At 44.5% G+C, this 16,473-nt stretch overlaps 1 protein-coding gene across 1 annotated transcript in view; it reads left to right on the top strand.

Annotated features, from left to right (window-relative positions):
- The first annotated feature begins 1,043 nt into the window (after positions 1 to 1,043).
- The window catches only part of vwa1 (von Willebrand factor A domain containing 1), a 35,567-nt gene continuing 20,137 nt past the window's right edge, over positions 1,044 to 16,473 (top strand). The window contains exons 1-2 of the mRNA XM_052039412.1: positions 1,044 to 1,340; positions 12,227 to 12,790. Coding sequence (XP_051895372.1) covers positions 12,253 to 12,790 — 538 coding nt within the window. The 5' untranslated portion in view covers positions 1,044 to 1,340; positions 12,227 to 12,252. The remainder of the gene's footprint in view (positions 1,341 to 12,226; positions 12,791 to 16,473) is intronic.

The raw sequence follows: 16,473 nt of genomic DNA, 5'->3' as shown, positions 1-16,473 counted from the left end.
TCCCAGCCCATTTATTTTAAAATATGCATGGACGAAACTACCAGGCAATAAGATGTTGGGGTTCATTCATTAGAAAGTTAATTTTTAAATAAGGCGCTCTATTTTGAGTAGGAGAAGTGAAACCGAACGCAAGGAAGGGAAATTATCAGCTTGGGAAAGCATTTGGAATTTGTGAGGGAGGAGGCGGGGAGATCTGGTAGTGGGAGTGGGACGAGGTATGATCAGAAGTCTAATAATCAATACTACAGTGGAGCCGAAAGCTCTTAGGTGACAATGTGTTGCAAATTAACTTTTTGATCTTGTCTTTGTCTTTTAGAATCGTTGGGTAGCCCGAGCTTACCCGAATGTCACCGGCTCCATTCAAGTAGGAGACCAGAAACGGGTATTGGACTCTTTATCTGCACACACATATCCCCAGCAATGGCCACTTTTGTCTTACCAATGTGGTAGGTGGTGTATTTCCGCTTTGGAACGTGCGATGCATCTCGCCCTTTCCACAGTAGGCGCTTGGAGCTCGTTTACATCTACAAGATTGTTGTGGGGAGAAATAATGTATCGGCCATGCTCTCGCTACCGATTAGCAAACCGCCGTTTTGTTTTACCAAAAAGACATTCAATCTCGTGTATACTTTTCCCTAACGTTCAATCTTGCTGCCGTCGTTATTTATACTTTTTTAGTGCTACATCACACTCAGTACTAGTTGGTTAACGTTCCTTGCTGAATTGACGTAAAATAAATTATCAGAAATTTTCGGAACTTGCTGAAGCTCGGATTCGGCGACGAATCCACTGGAATTGTTTCCAATAAGTAACAGCTTGTCGATTTAGGCCGCTCACTAAACGAACCTTGTAGAAGAAGCATATTGAGTTATGAGGTTGTTTTAAGGTGCAACTAAAGGCATTTGGGGCCGCAGGAACCTTTCCCTTTCGTATAATATAAACACCAAGTTATGAGATGGTTAACCTATTGCTTAGTTCTTGTGTTTTTTTCAGTTAGGCAACCGTGCCAACCTTGTGGTGACGCGATTGTTTAGAAGTCCACGATAAAAAGATCTGATTGCAGTGTTCCCTGAACTTTTCCAGTCCTCGATAGGACGTACGGATTCGACAACGAGGAGCGATGCGGATTAGAGTCCGCAGCGAATGAAATAAATGATTGAAACGTGCTCGATTACTCGGCCACATTTCCACCTTAGTACCACTGGGAATAATATGAGAAAAGAGACAACCGAGTGCTCAGAGATTCGGGAGCGGCAGCCGCCATGCACGTATTCACAGCCGTCAGTGTGCAGTCTCTTCTGCGAGTGCTTGGATCTTCCAGAGCAGGGTCCTGAGCGCAGGTGAGCCAGGCGGAATCAGGGAAATGGGGTTGACTGTCTTACACATTTCAGATTTCGAAGACAAACGTCAACAGCGGGAAGGATAGATGGTATCCGAACTTGCCGAAGTTCCAGAGAGCTATAGTGTAGATAGCGGAGGAAACGCTCATTTGGTTTTTTTTTAAAGTTAGGTTCAGCAGATTTTATTTTAAACAAGTCTGAAACGGGCAGGTGCAGTCTTTCCGAGTACAGACCAGTGCGTCTTGAGTTCGTAATAACCTCGGTGTTAATGCGGGTGTCAAGTCCCTGTTGAGACGTGGTGTAAAATCACCACCTGAAACTGAAATCTGAGAATTTTACTTCCACCCAGAAACAGAAACCTCCTCCACCCTGGGAGAGGCGGCTTCTGGAATTTCCTTAAATATTTTTAATTATGGGAATGGCAGTTTTAGAATCACATTAGGGATTAGAGTGCACTGATGCTAGCTGTTAGGGTTAATGCCGAGCTCGTCTGTACTACTGAAACATTCTGTTTGGGCTAATTTGGATTATACCTTCCAGCCTGAAGTATGCAAATTGAAATCAAGGCTGAGAACTTGCACTTTTAAATCCGAGTCAAATTCCCCACTCTCCCTACGTGGATAGGGACTTTACAGTTTTTTTCATTTGATAAACTGCCACACAAAAGATTTTAAACACAATTATAACGTCTAGGCATGGATTGAGGATTGGCTAATGGACAGAAACTTGGAATAAATGGGTCGCTGTTTCGGGATGGGGAGCTGTAACTAGAGGAATGCCAAGGGCATCATGCTGGAGCCCCAGCCGTTCACAAGTCATTTCAGTGAGGGGATCAAGTATAATATATTGAAGTTTTCTGCTGATACAAAGCTAGGGGCAATGTGGGTTGTGGGGAGGATTTAGAAAGGCTTCAGGGAAAGGCAAGGACATGGCAGATCGAATATGTGTGGTTATCCATTTTGGTTGAAAAAATAGAAAGGCAGGGTATTTTCAAATGAGAAAGATTGAAGGTGTTGGTGTTCCCAGATCCTGGCCGTGCCCATACACAAATCACTGAATGTTATTATGCAGGCTTAGCAATCATTATGTTTACATTTATGACAAAGGATTTGAGTAAAAGAGTAGCGACACCTCGCTCCAATTACATAGAGCCCTGCCGAAGAATCTGGATGTTACATATACAAGTATGATCTGCCCACCTTAGTAAGGATATACTTGTGATAAGGGGATGCAGCAAAGGTTCACCAGATTGATTCCTGGGATGGAAGGTTTGTTGTTTGAGGAGGAGGTTGAGCAGACAATGGCTGTACTCACTTAAATTTAGAAGAATGAGAAGTGATTTCATAGAAAGATACAACATTCTTACTGGCTTGATAGGGTAAATGCAGAGTTAATGCTTTCCCTGACCGGGGTGTCTGGAAACTAAGGCCACTGTCTCAAATTGAGGAGTTAGCCATTAAGGACAGATATGAAAAGAAAGATCTTTCTCCAAAAGGTAGTGAAGCTTGGAATATCTCTACCATGCAGGACAGTGGAGGGCTACGACACAGTATGTTCACGTCGGATATTAAAGGAATCCAGTGAGATGGGGTTAATGCAGGAGAATGAGGCTGCTGTGAAAGATCAGCTATGGTCTTACTGAATAGCAGAGCGGGCGTGAGAGCTTGAATGGGCCACGACCTGCTTCCTTTATGTTCTAAAGGAGAAGCAAGAACTCAGAAGAAGTTTTTTTTTAATAAAAGCCAGTTAGGGCCTTGCCTCTGTCCAAGTTGGAAGAGAGGAGAAAGACTTGCTGCAACCTCTTTGATTCTCTCATTCTTCCCATCCCTCCAGTTTTCTGCCTCCGACCCTGTACCTGCCTCTCTCTTCTGTTCCGATGGGGGTATGATTTGGTTCTGACGAGTTGGTAACGTCGCACTCGGCACTTAATGCAGCCGAAGGTGAGCATCCTCCTGGTCGCTGTGGATTGACACGATCATCGGCCCCACTTTGGTAAAACTCCAGTATAATGGCAATGCGTCTAAATTACTGAATAGCTGTCGGTGGTACTAGACCAGAATCCCATTAACTGAGACTGCTGTTGTCTCATCGAATGGTTATCATAAATCATATTGCAGTTCGGAGTTCTTCACTCCAGATATTAAAACTTTTTTTGTCTAACGTATTGAGCTGGTTCTTGGCCTGGTTAGCTAGTTCCGCCTGGAGAGAGGAAGATTTTCTTCTTACTGACTATTTCGGGTTTTGCCGAAGGCTCTTTAGAAGAAGGCAGTTAATTGACCAGATGGGGACATCTTCGCGTAACTGAAGCAGAAATGTCTCGAAATCCCTGGTAGTTAGTTGATGGTGCAACCGTATGTTTGATCTTTAGTATGAGCACAGTAACTGCATCTCACCTCGTATTACATTGAGAACCTGGCTGAAATGCTGAGCAACTCTTAGTTGGTTTTAAGATAATTTAAAATACTTAAGCTCCTGTACCAAAAACCTGGCAACGAACTCTTAACGTCATTAATCTCCCAAGTTTTGGCTCTACACAAGTTACTGACTGTGTAGCTCATTGTCTAGGCGATCCTTTCCTATGACATTGGAATGTACAGACACTGTACGGAGCTGGAGACAACTGAACAGGAGCTGGAGAGAATATCCAGTGAACAGAATTACAAATGTTCATTAATTCAGTGGAAACTTCCGTTTCTGCTGAAATCAAAACGGTGTCAGAGGATGACTACTGATAATTTCCAGTGATCTTTTCAGTGGTCCCTTCCATAACAATAACCACAATAACAACATTTCTAGTTGCCCCACAAAGATAAATTTAGGGATTCAGATTTATTCTAGATAACAGTAACTCTCCATTAAATAATGAACAGCACTCAGATTTCCTACCCACCTCGACAGACCTCATTCCAAGACACCAGCAAGGCAAGAATTGGTGTTTAAAAGTGGCTCTACGAACAGGAGAAAATTTCAATATCAGTTACTCTAATTGAGCATCTCAGAAAAACTTACAGGAGCAGAATGTTACTGGCCTCTGTATCAGAGGCAATTTGTTCTCCAAAAGAGATAGAAAGAGTCTTTGGGAACATTTTTACTTGAACAGTTTAATCAACCAAACTGTAAACTGGGAAAACTGTGATGTAGAATCAATATTTTTGTTATGCTGAGCATCAAGGATGAAGTGAGTTACTAGATTCAAAAATATTAATGTCAGCAAATATAACTTAAAAAGCAAATTTAAAGAGAAACAAGTAGACATAATCTAAATAACTTATGCAAAATAATGGCAAATGAGCTTCAGTTGAATTAATATTTTAAAAATGGCAGTCAAATGTAAATTACTACACACAAAAAGAAAAATAGTAACAGGTTTACTCAAAGATGGTAGTGCTCAAGAAGCTGAAACAAAAACAAAGATTCTCAGTAGATTCAACATTCAATAAGGTCATTTTATGTTCGTACAATTTTGTGAAATGGGCAAAACTATGATAGACCATGCTTGACTTTTCTTTCATTTATGTCAATGGATTGGAAAATTAGGAAGTGTATGGAAATATAATATAACCTATTTTAAATAATTGCCTAATGTTAAAATGATACTCATTATCTGCTGAAAACAGCAGCATTCTATAAAGTCAATTGAATGTTGTACAACATAATAAAATCAGTCAAGCACAAGTCAATCAAATTGCATTTTGCTCTGGTCAGACTGCCCCTTGAACACCATATTTGATTTTGTCCTGAGGCACAAGAGACAATAGCAGTAAAGAGCCACAGAACTGATCCATTGGTGTTAGTTATGCTTTGAGAAAAGATTGGAGAAATGCTGGCCTTTTGTTAATGAAAGGAAGTGTCTACAAGTGGTCTTTGAAATCTTTGGTTAACGGAATAGAAAAGATACTGATAAAATGTTTCAAACTAGTAAAAATAAATCTCGAGAAATTCTTCTTTATACAAAGGTAGATCAACATATGGAGCAGACTTGTAGGAAAAAAACCTGGACATATTTAGGAAGCAATGAGAGCTTCACTGCACTGCAAAGGGAAGTTCACGATCCTTCTGGATGTATGAACTAAAATAAGCTAAATTGTCTTCCTTCTTCTTTATTTCAAGCCTGTGTGAATATCACAGAATGTGAAGTAACTAGGTAATCCAGAGAAAGATATACAGGACACACTTCCACATGGTACAGTAGAAACCTTTATACTAAAGAATAACATTGGAACAGCCTAGAAAGAACTTTACCTTGTATCTAGGCTGTTGTTAAACACAAAATTGTAGCGGTTGCTACCGCGGAATAAAACAAGACTCTACTCGGAGGATTGCCAAACAGAACTGGTTTATTTTCCCGCCTTGTGCGGGCCCCTTTAAGGGAGAAAAACTCCCGCCCAAAAAAACCGGCAATGACGTAAGTCCTACGTCATCAGGACTTTCCCGCGCGCGGGTTCTCCCCGTCGCTCGGAAAGACGAGGCCCATCGCCATCTTGGGCCTCGTCGCTCCGACGCCGCGCGACCCGACTGCCAAGCCGGTTCGCCCGACTAGACGGTGAGTCGCCACACAACCCCCCCCAGAACCGGCGAGACAGTCCCCAAGGTCCGTGGGCTGTGCCAGCTGCCGCTTAGGGGGGCGGCCTCTGCGTCGTGGCGTGGCAACCTCGACAGGCTGTTGCAGATCCAAATGGGCCGGTTTGAGGCGGTCCGCCGTGAAAACCTGTTCCCTGCCTCCAATGTCCAAAATAAAAGTGGATCCGTTATTCCGTATGACTCGGAACGGTCCCTCATATGGTCGTTGCAATGGCGCCCGAGGTGTGCCCCTGCGAACGAAAACAAACTTACAGTCCCGTAGTTCCTTGGGCTGGCAGGATGGGGCTTGACCGTGCCATGAGGTGGGAATCGGGGCCAAGGCGCCGAGCTTCTCGCGCAGTCTTTGTAGAACTGCTGGGGGTTGTTCCCCTTGGTCCTGAAGGGCAGGTATGAAATCCCCGGGGACAACTAGTGGCGCCCCGTATACAAGCTCAGCTGACGAAGTGCGGAGGTCGTCTTTGGGGGCAGTGCGTATGCCGAGCAGGACCCAAGGCAGCTCGTCAACCCAGTTAGGACCCTTCAGGCGGGCCATCAAGGCCGATTTTAGATGGCGGTGAAAACGTTCCACCAACCCGTTTGATTGAGGATGGTAGGCCGTGGTGGTGTGCAGCTGCGTCCCTAGCAGGTTCGCTAATGCAGCCCAGAGACTGGAAGTGAATTGGGTGCCTCTGTCTGAAGTGATGTGGGCCGGAACGCCAAAACGTGAGACCCAAGTTGTGAGCAGCGCTCGGGCGCAGGAATCAGTTGTGATGTCAGTCAGGGGGGTTGCCTCAGGCCACCTCGTGAACCGGTCCACGATGGTAAGGAGGTACCGGGCTCCTCTTGAAACCGGCAGAGGGCCCACGAGGTCGACGTGTATGTGGTCGAACCTCCTACGGGTAGGCTCGAACTGCTGTGGTGGGACCTTGGTGTGTCGCTGGATTTTTGACGTCTGGCAGTGCAGACAAGTCCTGGCCCACTCACTGACCTGTTTGCGCAGGCCATGCCAGACAAACTTGCTGGCGACCAGTCGGACAGTAGATCTGATGGACGGGTGCGCCAACCCATGTACCGAGTCAAAAACGCGTCTCCGCCAGGCTGCAGGGACAATAGGGCGGGGCTGACCAGTCGCAACGTCGCAAAGTAGGGTCCGCTGACCTGGACCAACCAAGAAATCTCGGAGCTGCAGACCCGAGACTGCGGTTCTGTAGCTGGGCAGTTCGTCGTCGGCTTGCTGTGCGTCAGCCAGGGCCGTGTAGTCGACACCCAAGGATAGGTTGTGGATGGTTGGTCTGGAAAGTGCCAAGGGTTGCCAGCGGCCTTCGAGTAGCTGTTCCAGTACCCCACCCACCGCGGTGTTGGACGCGTCTACCGTGAGGGCAGTCGGGACGTCAGTCCTAGGGTGGACCAGCATCGTGGCGTCTGCCAGGGCGTCTTTGGCCTTAACGAAAGCAGCCGCAGCCTCGTCAGTCCAGGTGATGTCCTTGCCCTTACCAGCCAGCAGCGAGAACAGAGGGCGCATGATACGGGCTGCTGCAGGGATGAAACGATGGTAAAAGTTGACCATCCCAAGGAATTCCTGTAGGCCTTTGACTGTGTCGGGGCGGGCAAAATGGCGGATAGCATCCACCTTGGCGGGTAGGGGTGTTGCCCCGTCGCTGGTGATTTTGTGGCCGAGGAAATCGATAGAGTCAAGTCCGAATTGGCACTTGGACGGGTTAATCGTGAGGCCGAAATCGTGGAGGCGGGAATACAGCTGGCGGAGGTGGGAAAGGTGTTCCTGGCGGTTACGGCTGGCGATCAGTATGTCGTCCAAGTAAATGAACACGAAGTCCAGGTCTCGGCCTACCGCGTCCATCAGCCGCTGGAAGGTCTGCGCGGCGTTCTTAAGGCCGAACGGCATCCGAAGGAATTCGAACAGGCCGAATGGGGTGATAATCGCAGTTTTGGGGACGTCATCCAGATGGACCGAGATTTGGTGGTATCCCCTAACGAGGTCCACTTTGGAAAAGATGCGGGCCCCGTGTAAGTTCGCTGCGAAGTCCTGGATGTGAGGGATGGGATAGTGGTCCGGGGTGGTGGCGTCATTCAGCCTGCGGTAGTCGCCGCAGGGCCTCCACCCTCCGGTGGCTTTGGGGACCATGTGCAGGGGGGAGGCCCAGGGGCTGTCCGACCTGCGAACAATTCCCAGCTCCTCCATGTGATGGAACTCTTCCTTTGCCAGGCGGAGCTTGTCTGGAGGTAATCGTCGTGCTCGGGCATGAAGGGGTGGCCCTGTGGTAATGATGTGGTGTCATACCCCATGTGCGGGCCGAGAATTTGTAAACGAAGGTGTCAAAATCGATGGGAATTCGGCTAGGAGCTTGGCGAAATCGTCACCAGAAAGGGTAATGGAGTCCAGGCGCGGGGCTGGTGGGCTGATTTCTCCCAGGGGATAGGTCCGGAGAGTGCTAGAGTGGACTAACCGCTTCCTTCGCAGGTCGACTAACAGGTTGTGGGCCCGAAGGAAATCGGCGCCTAGGAGTGGTCGGGCGACGGTGGCAAGGGTAAAGGTCCAGGTAAAACGGCTGCCGCCAAAGTGTAATTGAAGCGTACGGGTGCCGAAAGACCGTATCGTTGTACCGTTGGCGGCATTGAGTAGAGGACCTGGTGGCCTGTCACGAGTGTCACGGCCTGTCGGGGGCTAAATACTGACCTCCACTCCAGTATCAACGAGGAAATGCCGTCCAGATTTCTTGTCCTGAACGAAGAGGAGGCTCTGTCGGCGGCCAGCCGCCGTAGCCATCAGCGGCGGCTGGCCCTGGCGTTTCCCTGAAACTTGCAGGGTGGGCAGCATCGACGGGCCTCCGCACCCCACCTCTGATGGTAGAAGCACAGCTGGTCACCCGTGTCGTCGTCTGCGTTCCTGGGGCGTGGCTGCTCGGTTGCTGGGGCCGGGCGAGGCAGGCGTTGGGCTCGCGGCCTGGTGATTTGACTGACGGACGAACCGCTCTCGCGCTTGGCCCTCCACAGGATATCTGCCCGGGCGGCCACCTCACGGGGGTTGCTGAAGTCGGCATCAGCTAACAACAAGTGGATGTCATCGGGGAGCTGTTCGAGGAAGGCCTGTTCGAACATCAGGCATGGCTTGTGTCCCTCGGCCAATGCCAGCATCTCATTTATTAGGGCGGATGGGGATCTGTCCCCCAGGCCATCCAGATGAAGCAGGCGGGCGGCGCGCTCACGACGGGAGAGGCCGAAGGTCCGGATCAAAAGATCTTTGAAAGCCGGGTACTTATCTTCCTCCGGAGGCGACTGGATGAAGTCTCCAACCTGGGCGGCTGTCTCCTGGTCCAGAGAGCTAACCACATGGTAGTACTTCGTGGAGTCGGAGGTGATCTGCCGAAGGTGGAATTGGGCTTCGGCCTGGTCAAACCAGACGCTGGGCCGAAGTGCCAAAAGATGGGCAGCTTGAGGGCCACTGCGTTGGCTGCTGCGCTGTCGTCCATTTCGCGGGTCCAAAAGCCATTTGGACCGTCGGGGTCACCAATGTAGCGGTTGCTACCGCGGAATAAAACAAGACTCTACTCGGAGGATTGCCAAACAGAACTGGTTTATTTTCCCGCCTTGTGCGGGCCCCTTTAAGGGAGAAAAACTCCCGCCCAAAAAAACCGGCAATGACGTAAGTCCTACGTCATCAGGACTTTCCCGCGCGCGGGTTCTCCCCGTCGCTCGGAAAGACGAGGCCCATCGCCATCTTGGGCCTCGTCGCTCCGACGCCGCGCGACCCGACTGCCAAGCCGGTTCGCCCGACTAGACGGTGAGTCGCCACAAAATAATGATTCATTTTAATAAACAATTCAAAGCAATGATTGCCACCTGTAATGTTTTACTGATTGTCCGGGACTTTGTTTGTTATAAAGCCCTGTCATTTGACCAATAGTTGCATAATTATTTTGTTTAAAAGCCAACATCTTAAAGGTGATAGAATTCCAGTGATTGTAGAGTAAAGAGGGATTAAATGATAAATAACATGGCATTGAACAAAGTGCTTGTACAGGTGCTCAGGGTGTGGGCCACTGATCAGCTGTGTACACAGTCTATCTGTTGAATGTTGAACGTTGCTCATGTTGAATGAATCATGTGTTATTATGTATCAAGTACAATGCAATCACTTACCATGTATTTAAACAGCCCTTGGAAACTATTATCTATCCGTTATGTGGCTTTTAGTATGCCTCAGAACCAGTTTAGGGAACCCTCAGTTCTGGTCTTTGTCCTCACTTGGAACGTCTGATCACAGTAGATATTTATTATATATTTCACTGTTATCTCAGCTGCAAGTTTTGTATTACCTTTAACTCCCACTTTGGAAACAATACATATATACACACACCAAACCCAAATAGCTGCCACTTTTTGGTGTTAGCTTTGACTCCCAAGGACTCAGCAGGTTGTGGGTTCATTGGCTTAAGCATACAAAATAAGCCGTCACTTTAAAGCGGTACTTAAGGAATGCTCATTGTAGGAAGGATGTCTTCAACAATGAATCATATACAGTATATGCTCAGAAGCAGGAAATGCGCAACATCAACCAGCAGTTTAGGAGAAGGCACCGAACTGCAGCCAAGAAGCATGGAAATGAACGATTGCAGGGAAGAGGGTGTGGGAAAGGGTACAGCAAAATTACAGCAAGAAGGCCGTCAAGAATACACCACTCACCATAATCTCACCCTCCCTCACATTGCCAAAGTCAGCTACATCAGAATGCACAACAGGAGTTCGCATTTGTAAAGTGTTCTCCGCAATCACAGCTAACTAAATTATTTTAAATTGAAATAAATCTTGTAAACCATTAGACACTAATTTTTGCACAGCTGGGTCTCACAAAGAGAAACAAGATGGATAATTAGATAATCTGTTTTAGTAATTTTAGGTGAGAGGTAAATGTTGGCTTGGATTCCAGGTCTGCTCTTTGAATTGTCATCTGGGATATTTTACACAAGAAAACTGCAACTGTTTTGGTTATGTACATATGCTCTCCTTCCCACACTGTTGATCACAGGGAAGGACAATGTATCTTTTATGCCTGAGGCATGAGTTTGCATGCAGACCAGTTACATGGAATGATCGTATTTATCTGGTGTCTGTCAGAGTATGGTGTGAAATGAATTTCGGCAGGCTCAAGCTAATTCTCTGAGGATATTAATTGGAATTAACTTGAAAACCTCACCCTGTGAGACCACAGGATACTCACCACAGGAAATGATGCAATGTTTTACTTTATACTGGGTTAGTGTGGAGATGCCTTCACATTTCTATTCTGTGCAATACCTGACACGGGAATGTTTAATGCTAATACCGATGCAATCCCTTGGTATTCTCTACCTTGAAAAATAGAATGTCTTATTCAAAAAAAAGAAGATGCAGTATTCCTTTCCATTTTGTCCTTGAGAGGAATTGATACTTGTAACAATAGAATAGTTAACAAGAAGCTTTATTTCATAAAGATATAAGTCCCAAGCTAGACAGGACTGTCAGTTGTAAGTGTCCATAATGTTCCAAAATCATTAAGTATTTGGTCTTGAGGAGAGCGAGTTATTTATATTGAGTTTTTACTGTTTACTTAGGTCGAGTTTGCAAAGCATTAGCTCAACATAACACAGAAAATGTATGGAAAAGGGTTAAACCATGCATAACTTTTAATTTAAAACAATGGGATTCATTCCTACATTTGACAGGAAATTGGGTGTGCTCTGGGAATACTTTCTTTGTACTATGCACAGAATGTCATGGGGGACAGTAGATAGGGGGACGAGCTTTCAAAATGGATTTGATTGACAATTCAACATCCAATACAGCGAATTTAAGGTAGGTTCAATACATGAGTTCTTGGTGCTCTTCCAAGCTAAAGGTATTTCCTTCTGCAAAAATCACTTGATACTTTATAACATAGTTCCCTGAGATCTGAAAAGATTCTGGGCATTCTTCTCTGAACCCAATATATATGCACCGAAAGCCTTTTTAATATGAGGAGATCAAAACTGTATATCAAATTCGGAACTGATTGCACTTCTACTCTCCACTATAATATCAGAATAACTGTTCTGAAGTGTAACCCAGTACTTCAAATCTCAAATTTCAACATATGTGCCATTTGTAAATACAGTCAAAAGTATAGTGATCCTGTGTTTTATGCAAAAAATAAAGGAGTTCAGAATAAAAGCAAAATATTACAGGAAGCAATCAGCAAGCCTGGCAGCAGCTGGATAAACTTAGGGTTACAGTTCAACGTATTGTTAGTGTTTTATTCTAATTTAACCTGTTGTTTTCTCCCATTCCTCCAGGGTCTGAGCACACTATAGAGGATGCAATGGGAGACCTACTCTTCTTGATGGACAGCTCTGGAAGTATCTTACCTTATGAATTCAGTGGATTGAAAGAGTTTGTTGTTGATTTACTGAAGCCATTCACCATCGGCCCAAAGGATGTGCAGATCGGTTTTGTGCAAGTTAGTGATGACCCAGTGGTGGAGTTTCCATTTAATAAATACACATCCAACACTGCTGTGCAATGGGCTCTTCTGAACATGAAACAGAAACTTGGAGATACCAATACCGGCAAGGCATTGACTCATGCCAAAGACACCATGTTCACACAGAAGGCAGGAGCCAGACCAGATGTTCCAAAGGTGCTTGTATGGCTGACAGATGGCGTATCATCAGATGACATATCAGAGCCCGTCAAACTCCTTAAGGATCTTGGGGTGACAGTTTTCATTGTTAGCACAGGCAGGGGCAATTACATTGAATTGAAAGCTGCTGCTAGTGAACCATCAGAAAGTCACCTATATTACGTAGATCCTGATGATATGTATGTTATTATGGAGGAGCTGCGTAACGAAATTCTAGGTATGTGTATGTTACCGTCATTTAGAACATAGAACATAGAACAGTACAGCACAGTACGGGCCCTTCGGCCCACGACGTTGTGCTGAACTATATGAACACCTCCTCCATGATCACTCTAACTCTTCCCTCCTGCACAGCCCATAACCCTCCATTTTCCTTACTTCCATGTGCCTGTCTAAGAGCCTTTTAAATGTCCCTATTGTACCAGCCTCTACAACCAACCCTGGCAGTGCTTTCCAGGGACCCACCATTCCGTGTAAAGAACCTACCTCTGACATCTCCCCTGTACATTCCTCCTCTGACCTTAAACAGATGTTGTGTGGTATTTGCTATTACCACCCTGGGGAAAAGGTACTGGCTGTCCAAGTTCAATTTAATTCCATACAATTTTTCAGTTTGATCTGAGGTACACTCTCACACTTCCTTCATCTTTACCGTATTTCATTTGGGAACTGGAACCCCACTCAGGCGTTGGTTGGTGCAACAGTGTATCTGAGTATGGGGTAAGCACATCCGAGGGCTCTGAATATAGACATCCATGATGGTAGATGGCTTCTACCTGGCATTTCCCAGGGCTATATGTGTGCAGCTCTGGGCTTGAGTGGAGAGACTAAGCAAGTCTCACTAGTGTGTGGTTGTACAATAATGAAACAAGGAGTTCAGGTCCCAGTTATCCTGTGCTTGATGCTGATCAGTGGATGAGGTGATTGTACATCTTATATAATTCTCCATTAATGATGATCCCCCAGCCCCCACCATAGTATTGAAGGTGGTTTTATAGTTAAGAGTATATATAAAAAAAATATAAAGCAGGACTTATACTTTATGGTAAGATACTGAGCATATTTTATATAAGCATATACCTGGAACAACTACTTAGACTAGACATTGCGATTGTCCATGCTTTACCAAAGGAGAATTTACTTGTGGATAGACTCTTGAAGTGGTTTAGTGAGGCGCTTTTACTCATTTATTACCTTAATTGACACGATTTGTTTAGTGCAGAATCGTTTGCATCTGTGCACTATTCTGAGCTTGAAGCAGAAACTGGAGATATCAATGGTGGAATTGCCAAAGACACAATGTTCACATAGAAGGCATGTGACATACCAGATACTCCGAAGATTCTGATATGATGAAATGTTATCTTTATATTATTAATCATTGATTACATCCCAGTAAATGAATACAATCTTTAGACAACATGTCTTACTAGAGTATCCTCAGAAACAAAGGTACTTAAAATATTTGGAAATATCTCTGCAGAAAGTTGCGAGAATATTCTACTCAGGTATCCGAATGAGTAAATGATGCACTCTGTAATCTGTGTTGCTTTGTATAATTCACCATTATGAGCCATTTGAGTTATGTTGACAACCAATTTAAATTTTACATTGCAAATATTATCAGATTCCTTCAAAAATGGAGCAAGAAAGGATAAGTTAGCATGAGGAGGAAAAAGAAAAAAATGCAGTAAACAGGTTTTGTTTATTACTTGTGCAGCTGGTGTAATATGTGCTAATGTGCAGGAACTGCTTTTAAAGTGCAAATGAGATCCGGTAATCAGCCTTTTAGTAAATAGCTGAACAGAACTATCTGGAACTAGATATTTTGTGGGCTTATCCAACCCACCATCTCTGGGCACTTACGTGGAGAATGATTACAATGACTTTTATGTTGGAGACCAAATAGTTCTTGCAACATTTTGAGTCCTAGAGATTTGTCACCTTGTGATCAGCTGCTGCATTAAATACTTCTGGTTCTGGACATGGAAATGAGCATGAGCATGGAGTAGGATGAATGACTGTTTTGTCTTTAAAAATATGTTCCTGAGATATGGGTGATTCTCAGTGTTTATTGTCTCTTACTAGTTGCCCTTGAGAAGATGGTGATGACCCATCTTTTTGAATTTCTACCATGTGCATGGTGATGTTATGCAAAGGATTCTGGAAATTTGCTCCGCAAAGATGAATGAATGGTTTTATATGTCCAATTCAGTATAGTCTTAGTGAGGAATCTGGAACTGATATGGATTCTATTTGCAATCTGCCCTTGCCCATTTAAGTGGTCGAGGTCATGGGTTTTGGAGAAGTATTGGCAAGTTGCTGGAGTGCATCTTGTTGACAGTGCTTTACTGCATCCTCTGTGCACCAGTGGGGTGGGGGGGGGGGGGGGAATGGATGATTAAGATGGTGGATGTGAAGACAATCAAGAAAGCTGCTTTGTGGTGGTTGGTTTCCAGGTTTTTGGGTGTAGTTGGATCTTAACTCAGAAGAGTAAGTGGAGAGTATTCTATCACACTTCTGGCTATTGCCTTATAGTGCCATGGGGAGCTGATTAAATTCATTCTTGTTGGAATAGACTCTTGAAATTTACTGAGTTGCCTGATCTCAATCAGAGCAATAATTAAACGCTTTCAATTGGAACAGCACTAATGGGGAAACATATAAAATGGTTTATGCTCCTGCTGGAAAATACCCAATGTCAGGCAAAGAGAGGGTCATATTTGACTCTGACCATTATAATAAATTGCCTGCTGATAACTTAGGGTCATGAGGAATTGCCATTTGAGTGAGGTACCAGGGCAAGAAGCGTGGGAGGAACATAAGCACCAGCATGACCCTTTGGACTGAATGGTGTGTCTTTCCACTGTAAATACGGTGTATTTTTATTTAACCATAGCTGAACAATGTCTGTGTGTAAGGTAAGAAAATTGAAGAAAAATGCTAGGAACAAATATAGATGAAGAGTTTGCTGTGCGTTGAATAAGTATTAAGTTTTCAGCTACATAACTCAAATATAGCCTGATGATTGGCATATATCTGCTCTGCTTTGAAACACACATCCATCACTTTAATTATTGATCTTATCTCTCACACTCTGTTAATTTGCTGTAGTGTTTTATACTAGGTACAGGAAAATGGGCCTTTGTATTCAATTGGACCTACAAGAAAACTGGCAGCTGATCACAATATATTTGGAGAAAGGAACAGAGAATTCAATTTAAATCTCATTCATGCAGTTCTAATCAGTCAATAAGGTTAAAATGCCTTTCAATTATATTAATTGTGAGTGCTTTACACCAGAAGGATCATCATCTTTTTCCCCTATAATGTGTCCATGAGCTACCAGTAATATCCTTTTCTTTTAACATATGTGTGAAAGGTTACCTATGATTAATTATGGTTCATTTTATCTGACTGCCATTTTCCTTCATTGTTTGACAAGGAAATCTCAGAAAATAATGTTCATTTTAGAAGAATCACTTAATGAAAATGACTTCCCATTGAGTTAAAATTAAAGTATTATAAAGGTTTTTTTTACTTTTTATAATTGCTCGGTTTTCAGCTGAGGCGGTTCCTTAATTCCATCCAGTGATTCCTCCTTCACTCCCCCTCCCTAACTGTACCCACGCTCGCCCTGTACAGAAAATCTACTAATTAAGTTCTTTTACTCATCTGACCTGGTTATATATCAACTCTTGAGTGCACGGAACAAAAGGACCTTATAGTACAAAACAAAAGAAGTTTACAGCACAAATATGTTGGAGCCAGGAAAACGGCAACAGAGAAAATGTCCCAACATGCTTCCAGAAGTATAATTAAACTGAACAGATGATTAAAAAAACATAGTGTAAACGGTGAGTTTTAAGGAGGATATTAGAATTAAAAGATTTAGTGAGA

Source organism: Pristis pectinata, chromosome 26, assembly GCF_009764475.1.
Source record: "Pristis pectinata isolate sPriPec2 chromosome 26, sPriPec2.1.pri, whole genome shotgun sequence".
NCBI lineage: Eukaryota > Metazoa > Chordata > Chondrichthyes > Rhinopristiformes > Pristidae > Pristis > Pristis pectinata.
This window is presented reverse-complemented; position numbering and strand designations above follow the sequence as displayed.